At 44.3% G+C, this 26,688-nt stretch overlaps 1 protein-coding gene across 2 annotated transcripts; it reads right to left on the bottom strand.

The window, feature by feature from the left end:
- HDC (histidine decarboxylase) lies at positions 374–20,113 on the bottom strand. 2 transcript variants are annotated; one of them, XM_001925342.5, is made up of 12 exons: positions 19,954–20,113; positions 16,917–17,089; positions 13,386–13,499; positions 12,346–12,468; positions 10,172–10,306; positions 9,781–9,924; positions 8,970–9,036; positions 7,707–7,869; positions 7,525–7,615; positions 3,110–3,208; positions 1,994–2,095; positions 374–1,858 (listed from the first exon to the last, which is right to left on the bottom strand). In XM_001925342.5, the coding sequence occupies exons 1-12, from the start codon at positions 19,982–19,984 to the stop codon at positions 1,112–1,114; spliced, it is 1,989 nt and encodes a 662-aa protein (XP_001925377.2). In that variant the 5' UTR covers positions 19,985–20,113; the 3' UTR covers positions 374–1,111. The 2 variants fall into 2 exon arrangements, with proteins under 2 accessions (XP_001925377.2, XP_020951407.1); XM_021095748.1 differs by lacking the exons at positions 12,346–12,468; positions 13,386–13,499; positions 16,917–17,089; positions 19,954–20,113 and adding an exon at positions 11,297–12,338 and having other exon boundaries at positions 10,172–11,257.

The following is a 26,688-nucleotide window of genomic DNA, read 5'->3' as shown; positions in this document are numbered from 1 at the left end:
GAAAACAGAAACACCACCATGGAAAACAAGACAGGCTTCCCATGGACCAAACCCCTCGTCCTGCCTTTTGTAATGTTTCACTTCCCTGACTCTCTGGAGCCCCTGCTTCAACCCTCCCTCTTCCCTGCATTCTCCCACTAAAATGCCCAGTGACCGCTGTACAAATCAAAATTGAGTTCACACCAGACTCTTTACTCTATTGCAGTAGTTATTACTGATTAAAGTCTGTCCTTACACTTTAACTAGTGTCCAGCTTTGTTTACCTTTAACATTGTTAATGTAACCAGTTTCAGAACTACTCCCTGTAAAAGTGCCATCTGAAATGGATAGAAAATGATTGTTTTGGCCTATGAATTCACCATGGGTAAGCTGCTTGTGAGCACAGTGTTTATTTGACTACAGAATCCAGAAGAAAAAGAGGAAGTGCACAAGTTTCAAAACCAGAAAGAGAACATTTAACTGTAGTGAAGGACGAGAGGGACCTGCTGAATGGTGAGCTTCTGATCAAGTTCAACCTTCAACAGTTCAGTCTGGTGGGAACAGCCAGGACTTTATTGAAGACAGAGGCCTGAGTTTGCCCTTTTATAAGTCATGTGACTTGGGGCCTCCATTTCCTCATTTATAAACTGGAAGTCACAGTGCCTGACTCAAGCTGCCTGCCTTCTTCATATCAAAAGTGTCTCCAAACTCTTTTTTCTCATAATCAAAGTCATTTAGTCTCCAGAACATGCCCAGGTTAATTAATCAATATTTCAGTGGTCAATTATGTGACGCAGGACATGCTTTTTTCAGGGACAATCACAATTTATTATCACATTATAGTTCATGTCACAAGCTAAACCACAGAAGCTGCCTCTCAGTACACTACCCTAGACCCTTTCTCTCTCACCAGCCTGCTAGAATCTTTTGGACCACGCTGGCTTAAACTCTCCATTTCTATCATATCATGAGTCATGAACCCCTATGAGAACCTGATAAAAAATTATAAGCTTTCTCCCAAGAAAAATGCACACACAGAGAAGCACATAAATTCACCCACAGAAGCATACAATTTTGAGGGGTTCAGAGACTCCCTGAAACACATTCATGGACTCTGGCTGAACCCCCTGGTCTAAACCATTGCCTGCAGGGGGCAGCAGGGCAGCTGGAACCCACATTGAGAGCTGCATTCAGGAAAGCTGGGGACACTGTAGAACTTGATTAGTTTTTTGAAGGCACTTTTCTTTAGCACCATCATCTCTTCCGGAAACCTAGAAAAGATTCTAACCCGGGAGGAGCCGCCATTCTTCACAGAGCCATCTGTGGGCAGTGGCTTCTGAGCACTTACAGGCACGCTGTTGCAGCTGAGGGAACGCACTGCCTTCTTCTTATTCTGCACAGACAAATAACTGAACAAAAAGGAGGACAGCTTGTGCTTGGTGACATCTGGGGCCTCTTCTGAAAAGCAGTCATCAAATGGGTCCTGCAGGATTTCAAGATGACAGCTACCTCCCCCTCTCACAAGACTGGCTCCCACACTCGGAGGCTGCCTGATGATCTTCCTGGCCTGGGCTGGGTCATCTTCTGCCCCGTTGACAGATGGAAAGGACATTTCCTTGGCCAAGGCTCTGGGGCCCTGGGTTTGGGGGATGAGGTTCCCCAGCCGAGGGCTAGGCTGGGAAGTACAATGCTGACTCAGGATGAGAGTGGCGGCATCATGAATGAGGTTCCAGTCTCTCAGGATGTCATCCCTGGTGGTGAACTGGGATGTCACAGTGAAACGGATGATCAACTTGTCCTGGATCGTGGCTGGGATGAGGAAGAGATGGCCAGCTTTAGCTATTTCCTTTAGCACACTTTCGGTGAGACAATTAGGACCCTGTTTGAAGGATAAAGAGAAGTCAAGTCTGTATCACATTCCCTGTAAGTATCCCCAGAAGCCCAGCATTTACATTTCCAAGAGGCTGAAAATCACCAAATGACCCCCTTCACGTGAGATGGAAGATGGCATTACCTTTAGACGAAAAACCACCAGGCCGAGGTGCCTCTTGGCAGGAATTTCAAAGAAAGGGTCATTTCTGACCAAAGATTCAAAATATTTAGCCATTTCAATACCCTAGAGTTGTAAACAGAGAGAGAATTGAGATTATTATCAGGCGAGGGATGATCATGCGTAAACTTTCACACACTGCTAAACAGGTTTAAAAGAGTCACACCTTTGAACCATAGAGGTGTAAGTGGCTTCTGCCTGCGATTTGATTTTGCTCATATTCCAAGCTATAAAACCTTCAGTGGTTCCCTGTGTCTTGTCCCATTGGGTCTACACTGAGATTTCATGTCTCAGGGCCTTCTTTCAACTCACCCCCCAGAACCAGAAGGCATGTGCTTTGCCTCAAGGCAACGTGCCTTCACAGTCCAGCCTCACATAACTTGATTCCAGACTGGCCAGGGAGGCTAGCAAGGGCCAAAACCCAGCCCATGAGCATCCCAGCCAGATGCCTCGTACAGGCTACAAATGCTCAGAGAAAGAGATGTTTGTTTCTACTGCACAAAAAGGCACCGGGTGGACTGTCCACAGCCCCACCTCCAACCGTTAGTAAAATAAATTGTACTAAATATGCCTTCAATAAATATCTATTAACATAAGGGAGGGATGTTTGTTCCAGATTTGATAGGTCTACATGTCCAAGCCAGGAAAGCCTTGTTTCCATCACAACTGTACTAGTGACTATAACTTTCGGACAGCCTTACAATCAGAGTAATTTTTTAAAATATAGGTTCCTACCCTGGCCACATGCTGCACTTTGATTTACTTACAACTTCTTTCTCTGCAAACCAGGCTCTCAGGCCATTGCTTCCCAGTGCTCAGTGATGGCAGAAGGAAGGATGAGACACTCAGGCAGAGGAGACACCAAACAGCCCTCAGTGTCAAGTTCTGCTCAGTGAGATCCTCTAAGAAGGAGACGTCTGCCCTGAATAGTTAAGTCCCAGGAGCTCTTGAACAGGCCCAGACACCTGAGCCATACATCACAGGTCCCCCGGGGCAGGTGTGCAGAGAAGAAACCAGCCCTCCTCCCTGCTACATCACAGAGGGAGCTGAGGCTCCACCCACAGTCCGCCCACTACATACATGTCTAACGTGCGCTTGAAGATTCTTCACCCCAAAGGACCGAATCACAAACCAGAGTTTAATAGAGCGAAACCGCCGGCTCAGAGGTATCTGCCAGTGCTAGAACAGAGGAACACAGTGCACACAATTAGAAACAGGGACCTCCACTCCCCCACTCAGCACTCCTGGGCTTCATCATCTGCTGTCTGCACAGCCCTCCAGGGATGTGCAGTGTCACCATGGCTCCCAAGGCCATTGCTAAGGAGAAGCTGAGGCGAGTCACCCAAAGGCTGCCTCATCCTGTGACCAGACCCTGGCGAAGATGGCCAATAGGCCCTTATCCAAGAGCAGGACAGGTGGAAAACAAGTCCATGACCCTGAACCGAGGAGAAGACACTATGCTATAAATGCTGCTTTAAAATTTCATCCCTGGCTGAAATTCAAGATAGGAGCAAAACATTTTTTTCTGTGAAAGAAACCAAGTCCCTTGAATAGAAGAAAATAAAATTCCATTCCTACTCCCCCAAAAACCATAAAGTGTAGTGGTCAAAACCTCAAATGCTGGAGCCTCACAGAACTGGGTTTCTCCTCCAGCTCTGTCTCTTACTGGTTGTGACCTTGAGCTTTGACATCTCACTAGCTCCTCATGAGACAAAGAATGAACAGAGCTTCACAGGATGTTTTCAGTAAGTACTGGCTACTTAGATGATAAAAATGTAAATACAGGAATTCCCACTGTAACTCAGTGGGTTATGAACTGGACTAGTACCCAAGAGGATGAGGATTTGATCCCTGGCCCCCCTCAGTGGGTTAAGGGTTCAGCATTGCCATGAGTTGCAGTGTAGGTAGCAGTCATGGCTTGGATCCCGCATTGCTGTGGCTGTAGTACAGGCCAGCAGCTGCAGCGCCAATTTGACCCTTAGCCTGGAAACTTCCATATGCCACAGGTTCGGCCCTAAAAAAGAAAAGGGGAAAAAAAAACACATAAATACAAATCACAGTGGTATTTCTGCCTAGAACTAAGATGAGCATGATTTAACCTCACTGCCCTGTCCTGATTTTGCCTGTGACATTCTTGTGCCCTCAGGAGGGAGCACCCAGCCTCAGATTTCAGATAAGCATCACACCTTGGTCTCTGTTAGACTAAATTGACCCTTTGTTTCTGGTGATGAAGTCCAACAGAGCTTAAAGTTCAAGGTTGCAGGCACCAATGGTCTGACAATTTTCTAACCAATTCCAAACCGATTTCCCAGACCTGAAAACAGAGAAAAGGGTTTGGAAAACATTTGCAATGATTAGTTAGTGTGATTTGTAATGACCTCTTCCTCACATATCAGAAAGCTCCACCAATTTCTGTTGGCTAAAAATAAATATTTGTCCAATTAAATTTTTATCCACTGCACCAGAGGGTTGCCAAGTCCTCAAAACTGTGATCACCTCCACCTCAGATTCCTGACTTAGGCACAATTCAGACATGACCCCTTGGTTGATGGACAGTGTTTCTCCTCTATCAAATACTAAGCTTTTGATTTCCAAGCAAACACACTAGTGCTGAGGACTAGCTTGGGGACTTTCCTCACCAGCAGAGGGCGTCCAAACCTGGACACGGGACAAAATCCCCGTAACAGAGAAAGCATCCATTCTACCCCTTGTTAGATGGATACTATAGACGAAGAAAAATGAATGGATAAAGCAGCCTTCTCTGAAAACATCGTTTTCCAGATTATGATGGACAATTGACTAGTTTACCAGCAAGTTAAAATGAGCTACAGAGGTGATTTTTTTTTTAATATAGCCAGGCTAGGGGTCAAATCAGAGCTGTGCCAGCCTATGCCACAGCCACAGCAATGTGGAATCAGAGCCGTGTCTGTGACCTACACCACAGCTCATGGCAACACCGGATCCTTAACCCACTTGCGGGGGGGGGCAGGGATCAAACCCAAATCCTCATGGATCCTAGTCAGATTGGTTACCACGGAGCCAGGACAGGAACTCCTCAGCAGAGTTGATTTTAATTTTTATTTCTTTACTCTCTATCCATATCCCCAGTTTTTCCTCTTGTCATTATTCCAAAACCACTCCATGCTGACCCAGTAGGGGGGTTCTTGCCAATATTTTCTGTTGGAACAGGAAATTTGGACAGGGATCTCCATGAACTCCAAGCATTCCCAAGTCTCCCCTGCGTCCTTTCAAAGTTTTGCCGGTTTCCTTGCCTAAAACAAGACACTATTTGAGGAGAGAGGGAGATTTCCTGATGTCAGAAGAATCTAGGCCTGATTTGGGGTGGCCCCAGGGCTCCAGGAATTGAGCCCCAAAGTCCACTCTCCCAGAATGCTGCTCTATTTCTGGCTCATCTCAAACCTGGCTGGGCTTCTAAAGCTGCAGCCACCTGCATGAAAAAAAGCTTGGGGCACAAGTCAGAGTAGCAGTGAAGACCCTCAGGATCATAATATAGAGCAGCTTCAGTTTTCTAGGAGTTTCTTCCAGACGTGAAATTAAATCCTTTGGCTTCAAGGTAAGGGGAGAAAAACATAAAACAGCACCTTCTGGATATAGAAATGTACATGGTAAGTTTCTCCTGGACCAATGCTAAGAAAAGTTTAATTTAATGGTTTTATAAGGGATTTGGAAGAGAGCAAGCACTATAAAATCTCCAAACTGATGGAAATGAACCACAAGAGGATCCCGAGATACTGCTGTAGACAAAAAACAAAAACATAAAAATGTAACATAAAATCCAAAATGGGCTAGAGTGAGGAAATGCCCTTAAGTTATGATGGTCCAAGGTCACTTATAAGAAAATGGACATCATTTCACATTCAGGAGACAAAAAAGTATTATCCCTAAAGATATCTGCTCCTTGGGCTGCTGTGAAAATGCTTTTTGACTTAAAAATTGCTGGAAAACCCAGCAGACTGGGTAGTGGAGATTAAAAACACCATTATTCTTTCACTTTTATCTACCTTTAGAGGATCTGTCCCCACTATTGCAAGCTTACTGCCTGCAATTCCAGTCAAAAAGCTTCAAAAAACCTAAAGAGTATGAGCTGGTCCAAGGGAGAACAACTAATATCAAGAGGCAACAGAGCGACTATTTTAGGACTAAAGGGTCGAGATACTTTTGTCCAAGGAAAGAAGACAGAACTGTTTCTTTGCAAAAAATGACTCACAGCACAGGAGTTCTCCTGTGGCATAGTGGGTTAAAGATCTGGCATTGTCATTGTGGTGGCTTGGGTCACTGCTGTGGTGTGGGTTCAGTCCCTGACCCAGGAACTTCTGCATACCTCAGGCGCAGCCAGGAAAAAAAAAAAAAAAAAGACTCACAGATTTCAGGCATTGTTCTCTCTATGTCACTATATTAATTCATTTAATCCTCACAGCAAGCCTAAGAAGCCAGCACTGTTATTGTCACTCTCATTTTACAGATGAGAAAACCAAAACAGTTTAAGTCATTTGCCCAAGGCCACACAAGTTAATAAACAGAAGAGTCAGAATTCAAACACAGGCCATCTGGCTACAGCACCTACATGCTTAACCACATCACTATATGACAAATCTCTGCAGCTTAAAAGAAGAGCTTTTAGAAATACCATGCCTACAATTTATTGGGCATGTGCCACATTCCCAGCAATAAGTGATCTACATGTATGTTCCCACTGCCACCTCACAATACCCTAAGAAATCAGTGCCACTATGCCCACTTTACAGATGAGAAAGTCAGGACTGAAAGAGGTCCACTGTTTCCCAAAGGCCCAAACCAAGCTCGTCTCACTCTGCCTCACGTTATATGTAACTTATTAGTTTATATTCCCATCTCCCCTACAATTAAAGGGTGGGCTCCTCTTCAAACTGAGGAGGAGATCTGAAAAAGTGTTTCCCCCCGCCAACAGACAGTACAGATTGAGGATGTGGGAAGGGTTGAAAGACTGAGGTGCTTGGAGTGGGCAGGCCAAGAATGCTTGGAGGTATCCAAAACCTTCAGGAAGGAGACCCAGACCCCATCCCCACCATGGCGCCTCCCACAGTGCCTCTATGGGGACAAAAGGATAAAAAGTTTAAGCAAGAAGGCTGTTTTCCTATCCTTAGAAATTCTCCACCCTGCCCTGCTGCTGGGGAGGAAGCAAAAAAGATGATGCAGGATGGAGGCAGAAGGGAAATATCATGACTACTATTTATTGGTCCTGTTGTGGGAAGGAGAATTTTTAAATGTCACAAATATTCAGGAAATTTGCATACTGCCTCAAAGGTTGGTCTCCCTTTCTAGGGTTTTTAAAGTTTTCTGGGTTTCATCCTATATGCCTATAGGCACAACTTGAAACCAAAAGTATCCAGTGGGATGGGCTCGAGTGTGCTGTTCTCTGATGGAAAGAGACTTGCAGGGGTCAGAGCAGGTTCCCATGTCAGAGGCCGCCAGGTTGCCTGTTCCTAGCCACTCACCATGAAGTCGGTGGCCGCGCCCGAGTTGGCATGCCTGAGGTAGACAGGGTTCACGCTGAAGGTCTGCTGTAGCTTGTACTTGTCCTTGACCCTGAGGGGTTCCAAATGGGCATTAGTGTCTGAGAGCTCTCCAGAAGAAGCAAGGCTTTCCTGCAGGCTGGGAGCTTGGCTGCCACACTCACCAGAACCCAGTACAGTCAAAGTGCACCATCATCCACTTAGAAGGATTAAACGTGAAGGAATCAGCGTACTCGATGCCCTTCAGAAACCCCCGGAACTCGGGGCACAGGAAGGCGGTGCCTGCGTAGGCAGCATCGATGTGGAGCCACAGCCCCTCGCTGGCACCTGAAAAGGCAAACATCACCTGGCTGGGAGGCGGCACTGGGGGTAGGAGTGGGTTGCTTCCAGCCAGCTAAAAGCGTCTCTCTCCTGGCCTAGCCAGCTGGTGGGTTGCAAGAAAGGAGCTGGGAAAGGATGGGTCTCTTTGGCTAAATGAGTCATGGAGGCAGGTGGACATGGGGGGAGGGTGTCAGTGCAAGAAGTAGGGTTTAAGAAGCAGGGCCACCCCCTATAGGGAAAGCCTATAGAGCCTGACCCTCATAACCTCCACCTAGAGCTTTCAGGAACAGTAACCAACTTAACCACTGGCTGGGAGAAAAATGTTAGTGCCTTTGATACAAATGTTAGAGAGGGGGTATCTCTCTTTCCTAGTGGATTTCTTGCTTGAGGATTTTAAACAAATTTGGGTTTCTGTTCTGACTTTAACTCCCCCATGGTTTCCCCTGCCCTATCCTTTTCATTTTCTTTGCCTAGATTAGAAAATATTCCACTCTGCCTCATTCACCCTGTATTTTGTTTTCTGTTTCGTTTTGTTTGCTTGCTTTTTTCTGGGGGGGGCCGCACCCACAGCATAAGGAGGTTTCCAGGCTAGGGATCTAATCAGAGCTACAGCTGCCGGCCTACGCCACAGCCACAGCCACACCAGAAACAAGCCGAATCTGTGACCTACACCACAGCTCACAGCAACACTGGATCCTTAACCCACCGAGCAAGGCCAGGATCAGACCCGCAACCTCCAGGTTCCTAGTCAGATTCGTTTCCACTGTACCATGACAGGAACTCCTCACCTTGTATTTTGGATACGTCCCGTTTCAAGCAGATTTCAACACATAGGTGAGAGGGTGAGTGACCTGCGGCCTACTCCCTGTGGCCTCCTAGGACAGGATGCAAAGAGCGCAGCCCTAACCCTTGGTCTCTCTACTGGGAAAACCAATGACCCAGCTGCCTGGAAGAAGGTGCTCTTGACCTTTGGGGGCTCCTCCCATGCTCTCTGCACCAACCAAAGAGGGACAAGATAATTCCACTGAGCTGGTTTTAGGCTCTGGTTCTCAGGAACATTTAAAACTCATTACTTATCTTCCTAGGCAGACAGGGTAGACACTTACAGATGGGGCCCAGCTCCGACAGGCAGTCAAATGCACAGACCCCAGTGGTCCCCAGTGTTGCACAGACCTAGAGGAAAACAAAGGAAGTTAACATGGGAAGGTGGGATCCTGTAACACTTTGGGCCTGAAAAAAGATTCCATCAGATATCCCACCCTAGCAGAACAGTGTATATTTCACACTACACTTTATCATGACCCATAGTAAGAAGTACATTTTATCTAGCAACCTAGGACATACACACATGTATATCTGAAATAAATATTTTACCAAACAATGTGTATTCTCACTACATGAATGTACGCTGATATTTTTCACTCTATTTTCTTTCTTTCTTTTATTATCATTATTTATTCTTATTTTATTTTATTTTATTGCTTTTTAGGGCTGCACTTATGGCATATGGAGGTGCCCAGGCTAGGGGATGAATCTGATCTGCAGCTGCCAGTCTACTCCACAGCCACAGCAATGTGGGATCTGAGCTATGTCTGCAACCTACACCACAGCTCACAGCAACGTCAGATCTTTAACCCACTGAGCAAGGCCAGGGATCGAACCTGCATCCTCATGGATCCTAGTTGGGTTTGTTACCCTAAGCCACAACAGGAACTCTTCTTTTTTTTTTTTTTTTTTTAATGCTGGTTATGACCCACAAAATTTATTTTCTAACACACTAACTCATAATTTGTAATAACATTGTGTTTGAGGACATTCCTGCTTTTGTTTGCAGCATGTACTTACCTGAATTCTGCCAAAATTCCTTCCTTACCTCCCAGCTCTATCGCTCTAAGCTCAGAACACGGGCTGACTTACAAAGACAGGCACCAAGCCCCGCTCCCTGTCCTCCTCAATGGCTTTCTGAAGAGCTTCCCCCCGGAGCGAGAAGTTGTCATCCACAGGCAGAAATTTCATCTTGACCAGAGAAATCAGACCAGCCTTTTCCACTGAGGAGTGGGCCTGAAAGGACCACAGAGACCTGTCAGCACCACGTTCTGGCATGAGCAAGCCCCAGAAACTGCTGAAGCCAGACTAAGGGAAAAAATTTAACATTTGAGTCTTAAAGTCCCCTATGGTTCTTGGACAACCTCCAAGGCCTGAGCTGCCCTGAATCCAGGAGGCTCAGGTCTACAAGGAAATCACTCAGAGATGAAGACTCCAGAAGCCAAGCACTGCCTGGAGGTTCGACCTGCGCTGGGCAACTCACCTGGTCGGAGGCATAGGCGATGAGCCGGGCATTCAGGCAGGACTCATCTGCCCCAGGCTCAGATGCTTTCATTTCCAGGATTTTGTTCTTCCGTGCTGCCAACAAGGCGATCAAGGTGGACTCACTGACTGTGCTCTGCAGCAGAAGAAGAATTAGCAGGGACAGCATCTCCATGTACTCTCTTGGCAAATTCCCAGGCTTCATATGGGTGGGCGTGTGTGTGAGTGTTTGTGTGTGTGTGAGTGTAATAGCTATTCTTAAGGAAGTACATAGCTCCTGCCTAAGGGGCTGTCCTTTCCGCCCCCGCCAATTCACATGCCTATTCTGCATTTTCCATTCACGACTTCTTATGCATTCCTGGAACACCTTCCTCTCCTATAATTTTCAGGGAAGGGATGAGAGTATATTTTTTACCAACATCTTTATTAGGTCACAGAAACCAAAAATAGAATGTTCAGCCCCTATACATTTGCTTATAGATATGTTTGCTCCCTATGTTAAAAAAAAAAAACAAAAAAAAAAACCAAAAAAAAAACTTTCAACCTTTTGGGTATGGAAACGGAGTAGTTTCTGCAGGGACGTCCCACAGAGAAAGGGTCCTGGCCTGTGCGAGAATGCTCTGGCCTCAGTTTTGTTGCCAATGGCTCTTGTGACCTTGAGCCAATATTGCCCTTCTGGAAGGCTCTTTTATATTTATAGAGTGGAGAGCATCCCTTTAGGTGCATCCCAGAGTGAAGCATCAATTAGCCAAAAAAAAAAAGGGTTGGGTAGGTTTCTGCTATGGCCATGATTGATGGAATCCTGGGGGCCATCTCAGCAGCCTCACAGGAATCTTGATAGCTTCTGACCACATCCACGGTATATGGAAGTTCCCCAGGCCAGGGACTGAATCTGAGCCTCAGCTGCAATCTACACCACAGCTGTGGTAACACCAGATCCTAAACCTACTGCACCACAGCAGGACCTCCTAAACAGGCCTGAGTTTGAATCAGCATTCTTCCATTTACCATCTGTGTGACCTGGAGCAAGTTTTTAACCTTTCTGAGCTTCAGCCTTATCTCAAAAATTGAGGATGACACTATTTACCTATAGGGTTCTTGAGATAACAAGGATGACACTATTTACCTATAGGGTTCTTGAGATAACAAGATGAAATCAAGATCATGCCCAGCAGCTATTTAGCATGTTCTTCCAGATATATATCTGAAGCTGTGACTATTTGCTACAACCAATAAGGTCCACAACATGCAGTAATTTGTCTTTCTTGTGAGGTTCAGATTTTAATCTTGGCACAAGACTGGATGGAGAGAGAGAGTCACTTAGCTGAGAAATGGGCCCAGCAAACTTCCCAGCTCTCATCTCAGGGCAGCATGGCTCATTTTATTTAATAGAAGAATTCACTGAATCCTCACATCCATCCTTAATATTAATTATTAATATTATTATCATTATGTCTCCATCATATATCATAAAATCAAAGAAATTACATATTACAGAAGAATTCAAGAATTGGAGGAGTTCTCAAAGAACTCAGAACCAAACCCTCATGAATCTCAAGGGTCTATGGATGCGTAAGTACTTAGCAATGTGTGTGGTCTATAAGAGGCACCCAGCAAGCTCCACTATGCTGCACTACTCGACAAAAATAAGTATTTTAAGAACCATCACTTGACAGGTATTCAAAAGACAGGATCACAGATTAAGATAAGTGGATCTACAATGATAACTTCTTTCACAGCCCAGCATCTCCTGGCCCTAGGAAGAAGGGAAAGAAGTCTCTACTTGCCTTCTCTTTTCCACTTACCATAGGGGTAAAATGGGACAAGGAGGGAGGGAGTTGTCAGATTTGTAAACTAAGAAACTTGAATGAAGTATTACTGGAAATGTGATAATATGTTGAATTTTCATCTTTTTCAAAGGAAAACTAAAAGAAGAGTGGAGACAGTGGTGGCAGCAGTGTAAACACAATGGAAGTCAAAAGGGCAGTGGCCCCAGTGGTGGTGGCAGGGTTGGTGGAGTCAGTGATGATGGTGATGAGGGTAATGGTGATGGTGGTGGTGTGAGTGACAGGGGGGAATCTCCATGGAAAATGTAAGAATTTCCCAGGCAAGAGTTTAGGCTTCCCCTCCACTAGTTATCCCCGATGCTAGCAGAAGCTTTGCCAATGGAGGCACCTGCAAGACGCCTCCCCCTTGGCTGCTGGGGTGATGGTGCAAGAAGTGGTCAGGGAGTCCCAGCATTTTTGCCAGCCAGTCCATGACGTTCATCTCCAGTTCTGTGCACACAGGGCTGGAAGCCTGAAAGAGGGAATGCAACTTCATCCACATTGCCCAAGGGCTCCAAGATGCCCCCCACCAGCCCCAGAAACACATCTGTCTCTGCCTTGACCCTCCCTGGGCCTCACCTATCTTGTCCCTGGAGAAGGACCCACTGTCAGGCCCTGTGCCCAACCGATTCCTACTCAGTCCTCTGCCAAACCAAAAAAGGGAAAGGATGTGGGGCTTTGGTTCATGTCACCCTCAATGAGGTGGATTCTCCTATGACTCCAAGGGTCTGTGGAGAAAGAGCCCTAAAAGTGACTGCCTCCACTGGCCTCCCCAAGTCCCTAAAATACCCAGCCGAGAAGCATGCTAAAGGCCAGGGAGAAGTTCTAGGACTAAGAAAGAAAGCACTTCCTCCTGGAAAATGTAGCAACTCTCCCAGCTCCTAACCTCCCCAACACCCCCTATAACAGTTCAGGCTTAAAATATAAAGTTGTTCTAGAAGAATTCTGGCACAATTTAAAGCTGGTTGGTGCTTAAGGAGTCATTAAGGGAAGTCCTAGGGCATATCCCTAACTTCTTGAAGATGACAACACGGGAGAAGTTGTACCAACAGGCACCAAAGTGCTTAGTGAGAATCACAAACTGTGGCAATAACCAGATCTTAGTCTAAATCTCATCTCTGTCTCTATGAGCTGATTGGTCTTGGGGAGATAAATCACCTAAGCCTTAATTTCTTTATTGGCCTCTACAAGATGGGGCCAATGCTCATAATTCCATAGGGTTAAAGGATCATATGAGACAATTTATATAAAGCTTAAGCTCAAAGAATATAGACATTGTTAGTATTTAACTTGAAATCCCATTCAGAGACCAGGACTTCCTGCCCCAGGATGTCACTTTCTGCTATATTCCTTTTGCTGCTCGTTAGAGCTACAGGCATTGCTACTCACCCAGGTGAATCCCAAGCAGTTAATGGCATCAGCCAGCATGTCTCCCAGCAGTGATGGCCAAGAGGTGAGAGCTGGGTAGTAGGCGTGCATATGGGGGCTTTGCCAATGTACCACCTGGAGGCAGAGCATGTACACAGGTGACACCAGGAGCCAGGTCCTGGAGGCTTTCTTCCTCCAGAGGCCCTCCTGGGTAAGGGGAAGCATCCACTATAGAGACTGGCTGCTGCTTTTAAGACAAACAAAAAGTGACATAAATCCATAAAAATAAGACATATTCATGGTGTGTTCTAGCCACCCACATCTCTCATACTCTGAGCTAGTTCTTCAGTGGAGCATTTGCACATATGCAAAGACCAGAAGGGACTATGCAAAATGAAAACTGCTCTGGGAATTAGAGCAGTGGATTCTGGGTGGTGTTTTTATTAGTCTCCAGTATTTATCCCTCACTCCACTCCTACCCAGTAATAAAAGGGAGGGGAAACTGTGAGCTCTAGAAGATCAGGTTGCTCTCATCCAGTCTCTCGCCAAAAGCATCCTGCGTTCCCTGGTCACACAGCTCCTGTAGAGGGTCAGTATGCGTGGGTTCAAAGTGTCTTTAGCTTCTCAGTGGGGATCGACAGAAGAGAGGAGAGGGCAGAAGTGCCAGTCTAAGGGCAGGGTAACTTTGAATCCACAATGAGATTAACCCGTGGTAAGGAAGAGCCAGTAGACAGGAAAGGCCCCCTGTAGCAGGTCTCAGAAGCATCTTCAGTGGCTCACTGGCTTCATTAATTATCTAATCTGGCTTCATCTCACTGTTCTGCAAACATGCCCTGTTCGTTTCTGCATTCATGCCTTTGAGCAAAGCTGTGTCCCTGACAGGAAGGCACTTGTCATACAGACATGACCTTCTCAAACCTGTTAATTCTTAGAAAGCTACTAAATATTCATTTCCTCCATAACTCCTTCCCCAAGCCCATGGAACAATCTCATTCTAGATGTTTCACTTTACTGAGAACTCATAGGATAACATTTTATTGTGTCATCAAATTATTTAGTGTACACAAATTCCTTTACCTCTTCAAGAGCAAGGAGAGTGTCCTGGACAGTGTGAATGGTAGGAAGGAGCATAATATTTAAGTCCAAGGACACAAGTTCCTGCCCATAACCAGCTGAGTGACCTTGTAGATTTATTGTGAAGCTAATGAACTTAAGTGGCAAGGTCCTACGTTTGTGTGGGTCTCTTTCAAGATCCATTCTTTTTTTTTTTTTTTTTTTTCTGAGAGTGGGTGCCAATTTTTGCATCCAATTCAGACCTCAAAAAACCAGTATCCTCCTCTGTACCTCTGACAATCTCAGTTTCTCATCCAAAAATAAATTTTGTCTCCTGAGATTGCTGAACAGATCAGCCTGGGAGGAAGGTTGTAAGATGTCAAGGACTAACAATAAGCTAATCACATGGTGAAAGACACATCACATATCCAGACTTGACTCTTAGATAATCCAGACCTCTTCCTCTGATTTTCACCAGGCAGAAGGCATCATAGGTAATAACAATATCTTCCACTTTCCAATTGCTTTATCTAATTTCAGTCTCACAACAGTCCTACTAGGTAGATGTTACCATTATCCCTGTTTTACAGATAAGAATTGGGGCTGGCAGAGAGAAGCAGCCTCCCCACAGGCACACGCACACCTCATAGAGACAGATATCAGAAACTCAAGGCTGCCTGCCTCCGGAGCCCAGCATCCAAACTGGATGACACCCTGCCTTCCCTCCCTGCTCTGCTCTCCCTTCCTCATGAATAGTAGGTGGGGTTTCTCTAACCAGGGTTGGAATTAAAGCAAAAAGACAGTTTTTCTTCTCCTGGCATCTAGGAGCCAGCATGGAGAGGAAAATTATTCCAGTTTTCAATGAGGTGCTGACCTAAATGAGAAAGAAAAGGGCCAACTGCTCTCAGGCCAATTCTTTTGAGGCTGGTGCAGCCTGAGATGAGATGAAAGATTGGATCTTTCATCTGTGCTTTCATCTGTGCTTAGTGACAGTATTTTGGAAACCCCAGAGAAGGGCTTCCACCTCCTCACCTTATCAAGAGGCAATTGTCTGTTCTGAGGAGATACATAAGATAAGATAAGCCAGAGGAATGCTTATCAAAACAGACAGACTTCTGTGTCCAGAAATGAGCCTCTTTAACCACACCCCCAGCAACTGCTGGAATTACTTTCAGTCAAATGAATCAGCTCATTTTCACCTCTTCTGACAGTTGCTTTCAGTCTCACTACCAAATTACAGTTGGCCCCTCCACAGATTACATTTTACAGAATGAAATCCATGAGATAATCTTATCGGAGAGCTAGCCTCCTTGGTAGAGCTTTACTGATACAGAAATTTTCAAAAGATGCTTGTGAAATAGGCTGCATGGTCAGAAAGAGATGAGTGTTTGGCTCTATGCAAATTTGCCATCACTTTCTGAGTTTGAATAATATCTCTCCCCTGCCTCCAAGTGGATTTCCGTCACATCTAAATCCAAAGCTCGTGAGGGAGGATGGAAATAAATATCAAGTCATCCTGGGGAAAAGCAGCCGACACCTGCAGTTTATAACACCTGAGCACCAAGCAGGAAGACCCATGAATTCAAGAAGACAACCAACTTCTCTGAGCCCCAGTTTCCTCATCCGTAAAACAGGGATAGTAGGGTTACCCTCAGATAAAACGAGCTTGCCTATAATGTGGTTACTGCAGGGCCTGGCACATGGCATGGAGCACAATAAAAGGCAGCCCTTCTGTGGGAAGACAATGGTACCGGTCCAGCAGGAGCACCAGCACAGCTCCTCACCCTGGTGGAGGGGATGTGACCACAGTCCCAGGCATCAGTCAGCCTCTGTCTGTTCCCTGGTCCCACCAGTGCTGTTCCCAGGCTATGCCCCTTGTCACTGAGAGTATAGCTGATTCAGAGAAAGCTCCTTCCTGCTGCTGAAAAAGCAGTTCAACTTTGAGACCTCCCTTTGTTAGGAAGGACATGGCTCCCACCTCACAGAGGAGAATGGAGGGTGCTGACAGGGACTCTCTCAACTTCCCGGACCCCTTGACCTGACAATCAGGGTGCCCACTGAAAGGTGTGCCCTTGGCTCCCTCCTTCCCTTGGGCATGCTCAGGATTCTGGAGGAGAGTCTGTGGCTCTTCCAACTGGGGCTTCAGGTACAATCTCCAACCTCCTCGCTCCATCTTGCTCCCCACAGTCATTGCGTCCTTTCCCCTCAGACCCAATTTTCATTAAGCAGCTCAACTTGCACCCTTCTGTCAGATAGGCTCTGGGACGCAGCCCTTATTTTCTCCAGCTCCCCACCCAACTCTCCAGGGCAGTCCTGGCACCAGAAGCCTAATTTCAATGGGAGTCCTGGCCCTCCATGTGCCCAGGACACAGACTAGGATGTTGGTGACCAAGGGGCTGAAGGACCATCCCAGGTTTACCCATGGCAGGGTTTCCAGGCCTATCGCCCACCCTGCTACACCCCAGCATCCAGAATCACCCTGTGGTGCCTGCATCTCACCCCAGGCATGATGATTCGCTCTATGTCTCCAAAGATGCTGTCCCAGCTGTCAGGCTCCTCGGGAGCACGCTCCGGCAGCTGGCCTCGCAGGTAGCCAGGTCTCACATCTGGAGTCACACGCCGCTCCCGCACAGTGCTCAGGTACTGGCAGATGTAATCCACCATCTCCTTTCCTACAAGGGAGGCAGAGAAACTCAGGTCCGTAGACGGGGCCTGGCCAATTACTGCCCATTGTGCTGGGGTAGGGGCCAAGGGGATTAGTGAAGAAGGAGAGGGATTCATGGGCGGAGTTGGGGGGGGCCTGAGCCCCAGCATAGAGCTTGTCTTCAGTTAAAAAAAAATGAGTAGGGAGTTCCCGTCGTGGTGCAGTGGTTAACGAATCCGACTAGGAACCATGAGGTTGCGGGTTCGGTCCCTGCCCTTGCTCAGTGGGTTAAAGATCCGGCGTTGCCATGAGCTGTGGTGTAGGTTTGCCATGAGCTGTGGTGTAGGTTGCAGATGCGGCTCGGATCCCGCATTGCTGTGGCTCTGGCGTAGGCCGGTGGCTGCAGCTCCGATTTGACCCCTAGCCTGGGAACCTCCATATGCCACAGGAGCGGCACAAGAAACAGCAAAAAAAGACCAAAAAAAAAAAAATGAGTAAAGGAAGAGTCCTCACTGTGGCATAAGGGGATTGGCAGCATCTTGGGAGTACTGGGATGTGGGTTCAATCCCTGGCCTGGCACAGTGGGTTCAGGATCTGGTGTTGCTGCAGCTGCTGCTTAAGTCGAAACTGCAGCTGGAATCTGATCCCTGGCTTGGGAACTCCCATATGTCGTGGGGCAGACAAAAATGAAAAGAAAAGAAAAAGAAGTGTAAAGGAATGCATGAATGATGGAGTGTGTGACTGAATAAATGAACAAGAGGGGAAACCTCCAAGGCATCAAACTCCAATACCAAAGAAAAGCACCTTTTTTCGCCTTCCCTTCCTTTTATCCAGATCAATCTTGTGCAGCTCTCTACTTTTCTTTTCTTCTTGAAAACAGAGCATCTACTCATTTTTCACCTGGGAGATTTAGCAGAAACGGTGTGCCTCTTTCTATCCAGATATTGCACACACACACACACACACACATATACACACACTCCATACTCTTTGTTGGCTGGCAAAGATGGCAAGCTTCCATGCCAGGTTCTGAGAAAAGGTTAAAATGCACACACACACACACACAAACACACACACACACACACACACACACACACACACACATATACACACACCCCATACTCTTTGTTGGCTGGCAAAGATGGCAAGCTTCCATGCCAGGTTCTGAGAAAAGGTTAAAATGCACACACACACACACATATACACACACCCCATACTCTTTGTTGGCTGGCAAAGATGGCAAGCTTCCATGCCAGGTTCTGAGAAAAGGTTAAAATCTGTTTGTTCACCATTCCCCCTGGACCAGAAACTCCCCACCTTCTGGACCCCTGAACTTCTTTAAGAATCTCTGTAAAACTGTAGGCTTATACACACACACACAAATGTGTGTATAATATTGTGTATAATTTCTGAGGCTCATGGATTCCCTAAAGCACAACCACAGGCCCAGACTAAGAAGCTATACTGGCCTGAAATCCTGGGGAAATGCAGGACCATGTCTCTATCAATTTATCTCTCTCCCTTCTGCCTCTACCAACACCTCAGTGCCTAGAATAGTTTTTAAATACTCAAAACTTTTATCAAATCAATGAATAAATGAATAAGGAAGAAAACCAGCCAAGTTAAATATCTGAAGCCACTGCAAGTTTTTGCTTTTTCCTTCCCTTTCGTCTCTCCAGGAGAGGGTCTCTGTGTTCAGAGCTTCTGTCACCTCCTCTCTTCCCCACACCTCCCCCAGCCACTCTCTCTCTCATTGCTTCTCTCATTCTCTGTCTCTCTCAATATCTATCATTCCTCCTTGTACTGCTCAGGCTCCTTTTCCCCCTGCAGAGAAGAAAGAGAGAGAGACAGAGATATGAGGAAAAGGAATGCAGTGTCTTCCCTCTGCATCAGCTCATGTAACGCTCTTAGGAGCTGGACCAGCCCCAGACAAAGCTGTGAAAACTTTCAGCACCCTTCTCTCTTCTTGGTGCTCTCCTCCGACCCTCCCACGACCTGATGCCTCTCGTGACTGCAGTGGCATCCTTCCAATGGCTCCAGGCTCTGACAGCCCTGAACCCTCCACCTTTCCAGGGACTCTATGAAATGTATTCATCTTCCACTCACAGGATAAACGCCACAGGAACCTGCTCTCAGCTGAGTGCCTTTGGAAAACAATGGAATAAGCTAATGCTAGTGTAAAGACTGAAATGTAAAGATAGCCACTTATGAGTAATGTCTGGATGGAGGAATGAGCGGAAAAGTTGGACTTTAACATGGGTCCACGACTTATAGCACAGAAATTTTAGGTAAAATAACTTACTAGCGGGGATGAGGATTAAAAAAAACTTACAGAGGAGAAATTATAAGCAACTACCCGCTTTCCCTGTTAGGACAGCCATACCTGAAAACAGGATAACCATTTGATTTTGCTCCTCACACAAGACTTGAGACATAAGAGGTGCCCTTTAAATATTTATGGAATGAATGACTAAATGAAAGAACACTGCAGACAGATTCTTGCCTAGAGAGATGAATAGGAAGAAAGATTAGATTTTGCAGCGACTGCAGAATACACAGGGAAATTCTTTCCTATTTCAGAATATGAATAATCCTCTTTTTTCCCATTTAGTGGATCAGAAAGCCAAGTCCCCCATTCTGTGGCAAAGTAGAAAAGAAAAGCATGGCACGGTGGTGTGCAGTTACATGACAGTTGGTGTACGAGAGGGAGAACGAGAAAGAGGTTGAGAACAGTTTTAAACTCTGATCTCACAGTCCCTTCTCAGGAAAGAGTTTCCAGAAGCCACCTCTCAGAAGGCAATTCTTGGGCTCCTGTCAAATGACACCCCAGATGTAAGCAGCAGTTTCTGCAACGGCAGCAGCGGGGAGGAGGGCCAGGGGTGCTCTGCTCACCTCTCTCTCTGTACTCCTCGGGCCCCATCATCTCCCTCGGGCTTGGCTCCTTCTCACAGGCGACGTGAAGGAGGAGGTGGACAGGGGTGCGCTCCTGGGCAGCCCTCGCGCCCTTTATTTAAAGGGTACTCTTCCCTTCCACCTTAGCTCCGCCCTTCAAAGGCCCTTCCTCTAGGCTGAATTAATTCCACCCCTCCTCCCCTGAGTCCTTGTCCGGAACAGTGACCACAATTTCAGCCAGTCCAGAGATCTAGGATAAGAGGCACTTCTAAATTAAACAATGCACTGAACAGGCAGCCTCCAGGGGGGACAGGGTTAAGAGCCCTCCTTTCTTTCAGCCCCTGGGTTCACACAATAGACTCCAAGCCTCACACTGAGCTCCAGGCTCAGTATCCCAGAACAAAGCCAAGGGTGTGCCGAAAAGTAGCAACAATTATTAGTATTATTCCTGCCACTGTGTGCTGTGGGTGGCAGGAAGGGAGAAAAACGCACCTGGAGTGATGCTGCTCTGCTGCCCTCATTGTGCCCTGGAATAGGCAGATGTTATCCTCTAACACAATGGATTTTTTTTTATTATTATTGTTATGGCTACATAGTACATATTGCTGTAGAGAGATAAGAAATTACAGATAAGCAAAAAGAACAAAAATTGAAATATCACCCAGGTGTAACACTTATAGCTTTTAAAAGGCTGTGTTCATGTGTGTTCGTGTGTTCGTGTGTGTGTGTGTGTGTGTGTGTGTGTGCGTGTGTGTGCAAAGGGACGTGCAGAAACTCCTTTGGAGGTTGGGAGAGAAGCACCGCTCTTAGAGCTTGTTTCTCAGTAAAAGTGATTGAATGCATTCAGGTTGCCAAATAGAAGAGACTATTTGGTGTTTTCAGTCTTTATCTTCCTGGTCTTCTGCGGGGAGTGTTATGGTTACTCCCCAAAGGAGCCCCCTCTAGGGCTCCTCATCCCACCACTCTGGATGTTTTATTTTTCTTTTTTAGGGCCACACCTGCAGCATATGTAAATTGCCCTAGCTAGGGGTGGAACTGGAGCTACAGCTGAAGGTTACACCATGGCTATGTCCAATATCAGATCCAAACCGCATGTGTGATTTATGCCAGAGCTTGCGGCAATGCCAGACAGATCCTTAACCCATTGAGGGAGGCCAGGGATCAAACACTCATCCTCACAAACAGTATGTCGGGTTCTTAACCCACTGAGGCACAATAAGAACCCCCTGCTGCTATTTGTCTCCTCCATCAGGCCCTTAAACGTGGGCATGCTTCAAGGGATTGCCCTCCTCCCGTCTTTCTTCCTAGTTGGCCTTATCCATTTCTGTGACTTTAAATGTTACCAGGTGACATTCTTACAGGTGTAAACCACTTGTCAAGTTTATACCACAAAGTCCTCCCAGTCTTCTGAGCTCCAAAACCTTACATCCAACTGCATACCTGACAAATCCCCTTGCATGGCTCTTAGGCACCTCAAACTTAACATGATACAAAACGAAATTTTAGTCTTTCTCCAAACACTTTCTTCTCCTTCGGTCTTCCCTATCTCTGTTCATTGTATCTCCATCCATCCAACTACCCAGCCAACCACTCATCCATCCATCCATCCATCCATCTATGGATCTACCTATCCAAATACTCAAGGCTTAACCAGAACTCTTGTTTCCCCTACACACCCTCACCCCCTGCCTAAAGCCAATCTGTTCAGATCCAAAATAATCTTCTCATTTATCAGGTTCTCCCCACCTCCAAGGCTACTATTCAGTATGGTCCAAGCCAGCATCGGCACTCACCTGCACTAACGCAGGAGACTCCTAAATGGTCTTGTCCATTCTGGACCTCCTTCAATCTCTTCTCTACATAATAGAGTGATCTTTTCAAAAAAACAAATATGATCATAATATCCCATGATTAAAAAGGCTTTAGCATCTAAAAAGCTAAGGAAATTCAGTAAGGAATGTGATACAAAATTAAGAGTTTTTATTTCTTTTCTTTTTTTATTTTTTTATTTTTCATTTTTTTATTTTTTGCTTTTTAGGGCCACACTCATGACATACGGAGGTTCCCAGGCTAGGGGTCCAATCGGAACTGTAGCTGCTGGTCTACACCACAGCCACAGCAACATGGGATCCAAGCATCGTCTTCGACCTACATCACACTTCACAGCAAGGTCGGATCCTTGACCCACTGAGCAAGGCCAGGGATCAAACTTGCAACCTTGTGGTTACTAGTTGGATTCTTTTCCACTGTGCCACAACGGGAACTCCAAGAGTTCTTATTTCTATAACAATAACTAATTGGAAGATATCATCTTTAAAGACCTTAATTATAACAGCAAGAAAAAAGTCTATGAAAAATTTTTTAAAATGTCTAACACCTATATAAAGAAAACCTAAATTGTTACTCACCAAAGAGGATATAAGAATAGCAAAGAAGTTCATAGAAAGATGTTTAAGATTATTAGCCTTTACAAAAACGCAAATTCAAAATATCTTGTTATATCAATGCATCTATCTTGAGACTGGTTAAAATAAAAAATAATGATAATACCAATGCTGATAAAGATATGGAAAAAATGGTTTCTCACATATTGTCAGAGGGAATTTAAAATGGAAGAGCAATTCTGGAAAATAGTTTGCCAGGTTCTTAGAAGACTAAACATATGCTTCCTATACAAACTATATACTTCCTAAACAATTAGGCATTTATCCCCAAAAAAATGAAAACTTATATTCACATAAAAACCTATACATGAGTGTTCACAGCACCCTAATTTTAAGATCCCTAAACTGGAAATAATCCACATGTCTTTCTATGGTGAATGATTAAACAAACTGGGGTATATCCACACAGTAGAACACATCTTGCCATGAAAATGAAAGAATTGTTGATACATGCTACAATTTAGATGAATTTCCAGAATATTTGCTGATTGAACAGAGCCAATCTCAAAATGTCTGATAAAATGCAAACTAAGACCTGTTTTAAAATGTTAAGTGTTTATTTGAGCATGTTGGATTCGAATCAGGCAGTGCCAAACCAAAAGTGTTTTGGAGCACAACAACAGGAGCTGGGGGCAGGGGCGGGGGGAGGCTTTGTAGAGAAGATGTGGAAGGAAAGCAAGGAAACCATTTCATTGGTCATATAGCATCAATGGTTGCTTTATTTGGGAAAGCCTAGAGGGCTCTGAATTGGGTGCTCTTCGGTGCACTGAAATCTCTACTTCAAAAAATCCATGCACCCTAGTACTCATAGCAGCATTATTTACAATAGCCAAGACATGGAAACAACCCAAGTGTCTATAGACAGACGACTGGTTTAAGAAGGTGTGTAATATATACATAATGGACTATTACTCAGCCACAAAAAATAAAATAAAATATTGCCATTTGCAGCAACACGGATGGACCTAGAGAATATTTTGCGTACTGAAATAAGTCAGAGGAAGACAAATACTACATGATATCATTAACATATAGAATCTAAAAAATAAAACAAACTAGTAAATATGAGAAAAATAAATAAATGGGAAGATTTAAAGTATGGTAACATCAATAAAGCTGTTGATGAAGAAAACAAAGAAGAAAAGAAGGAAGAGGAAGAGAAGGAGGAGGGAGAGAAAGGGGAGAACAGGGAGGGGGGAGAGAATGCCCCAGAAATATAAGGTCTTTGGCAAAAAACATGTCCTTGTGGATTTGGACTCCACTGATACTGCCAATAGTATAAATCTTTCATAGGTGCAGAGATAGGAAAAATAATAATGTTGACCGTGATAATAGCTGATATTAATGGAACACATGAAAACCAAGTTAGGGATTTTAAAGGAAAAAGCATCAGCAATTTTCTGTTCAAGCATTGTTTCTCCATTATCTCTCTTTCACTCTTCTGCAACTCCAATTATGCCTGTGTTAAAAACTTTTACCTTATCTCATATATATTTGTGAATGTATATATACATATTGTATATTATATAACATATAATATTGTAGAATATATATTGTCTTAAATAACATAATATATAAATTATATAATATTATTTTCTTATTTTCAATATTCTTTTTTTTTCAAAGATTACACATTTTTTTAAGGATACCATTTATAACAGCACTAAAATGTATTAAGTGCTTGTGGACAAATATAACAAAGATGCATATGCATACATTTTTAAAACTATAAAGTTTTAATGAGAGACATTAAAATAAATGCAGAGATAGAACATGTTTCTACATTGAAGAGTCAATATTATAAGCATATCAGTTATATTCAAAGTTTTTTTTGGCCACCCAGCATGTGGAAGTTCCTGGGCCAGGGATGGAATGAATGTCACAGCAGCAACCCAAGCTACTGTAGTGACATCATCAGATCCTTAACTCACTGCACCACAAAGGAACTTCCACTTATATCCAAATTTTGATTTATACATTCTTTGTTATTTCAGTAAAAATCTCAGAATACTTTTTATTACATTTTTTTCGGGAACTCGTCATGATAATTCTAAAGTATATATAAAACTGCTAAAGCTTAGGCATAGCCAAGATACTCTTGAATAAGAACTTTGTGGAAAGACTTGCTTTCCTAGATCTTCTTTTCCCTCTGAGTTTCATTTGGAAATTTTTCTCCAACCTTTCTTTGATTTCTTTCTTCAGATATACCTAATATGACAATAAACCTGTATATTGATTCCTTATATCAGTATTGTATTTTTTCCTGTGGTCTTTTTCTCTCACAATTCATATACTCAACAGAGAACACACCCAGAATATGTAAAGAATACCCACAAATCAATTTTAAAAGACAGTATACCCAGTAAGGAAATAGATAACAGATTTGAATGGGTACTTTTTCAAAGAGGATATTTAAACAGTCGATAAATATTTTAAAAAAAAAGACGTTCAAACTCATTAGTCATTAGGGAAATGCAAACTAAAACCACAAAGGCATATTACCACAAACCCAGAATGACTAAAATGAGAAAGACAGCAAATATCAAGAGCAGTTGGAGCTCATGCACTCTGGTGGGAGTATAAATTGAAACAACTATTCTGGAGAATATTCTCTCATAGCATCTCCCAAAGCTGAACCTATATAGACATGCTACAACCCAGCAAGTTCACCCCTAGGTACTTAACCAATATAAATACTCTTATATGATCAACATAAGACATGTGTAATGTACAAGGATGCTCATAGAAGCTGTATTCATAACAAGTAAACACTGGATTCAAATGTTCATCACGCTATAGATAAATAAATACATTCTAGTAAGCCAAAAGAGTACATGTGGCACAATTCCATTTTGCAAAGTACAAACTGATGCAAAACAAACACGTGATATTATGAGTCAGGACAGTAGTTACCCTTTATAAGGGAGTGACAGGAAGGAGACTCAAGGGGTCTTCTGGGGTCTTAATTTTTTTTTTTTTTTTTTGTCTTTTGTCCTTTTAGGGCTGCACCTCCGGCATGTCGAGGTTCCCAGGCTAGGGATCTAATCGGAGCTGTTGCTGCCAGCCTAAGCCAGAGCCATAGCAAGGGCGGGATCCGAGCCAACACCACAGCTCATAGCAGCTCCGGATCCTTAACCCACTGAGGGAGGCCAGGCATGGAACCCACAACCTCATGGTTCCTAATTGGATTCGTTTCCGCTGTGCCATGACGGGAACTCCTCATTTTTTGATCTGGATGCTGGTTACATGGGGGCGCTCAATTTGTAAAAATTCACTGAGCTGAAAACTTAGGTTTTCTTTACTCTTCTGCATGTGTGTTATACTTCAATGAAACCTCAGAAAGAATCACTGACATGTTTTATTATAGCTCGGAGTCCCCTAGTTGGTTGTGGTATTCTTTGCATGCGGGCTAGCAGGCAAATAAGTTCTTTGTTTCTAGCTTATCATCCAAAAATGAGTTCGTATTTACTCTGTTTTGTAGGAATCTATGAGGTTGAATTAATGAATTAATTAGCTGTAAAGGCATTTAACGAAAGGAACATATCTGAAGCAAGTCCTATTATTTAATTGAATGTTTTATCACTCATTTTCCTCCTACCCCATTGGAAATAGGCACATAGCCTACAGTCCTTTCCAACTATTCTTATTATTTTCCATTTATTTATACTGGCAGTCCTTATTGCTCACAGTAGCTATGTAAGTTATACAAAAAACAAAACAACCTGGACAATTGGTTATTTTTTTTGTATAGTTTTCAACCTCTTCCAAATTTTTTAATCTTGACTAGCATTTTCTTGAACATAATAAACAGGGTTTTTTTAATTGCTACTGAATGATTTGAAAGAAGGCTGTATGAATGGAAAGACATGCCATCTTCTCAGAGAGTAATACTTAACATCACAAAGCTATAAATTTTTCCCAAATTAATTTGTAAATTTAACACAACCTGAGTGAAAACACTGACAGGTTTTTTGGGTGTTCTGTTTTGGAATTCAGTAGCCATTTTAAGGAACCTCCATCAACTAGAATAATGAGAAAAACTCCGTAAGAGAAGAGGAGTAAGACAGTTCTTCTCCTACCAAGCAAGTATTAAAATACTTTAAAAAGCTTTCCCTGGTGGCTCAGTGGGTTAAGGTTTCCCTGCTGTGGCTCAGGTTGCCACTGTGGGGCAGGTTCAGTCCCTAGCCTGGGAAATTCTCATGCTACAGGGCCAGCCAAAAAAAATTTTTTTAACTTTATGAAACCTTAGTAATTAAAACAATGCAATACTGGTATATGAAGAGGCAAAAGG

The sequence above is a fragment of the Sus scrofa genome, chromosome 1 (assembly GCF_000003025.6).
Source record: "Sus scrofa isolate TJ Tabasco breed Duroc chromosome 1, Sscrofa11.1, whole genome shotgun sequence".
Lineage (NCBI taxonomy): Eukaryota > Metazoa > Chordata > Mammalia > Artiodactyla > Suidae > Sus > Sus scrofa.
The sequence above is the reverse complement of the archived record's forward strand: the minus strand, read 5'-3'. Positions and strand labels throughout refer to the sequence as shown.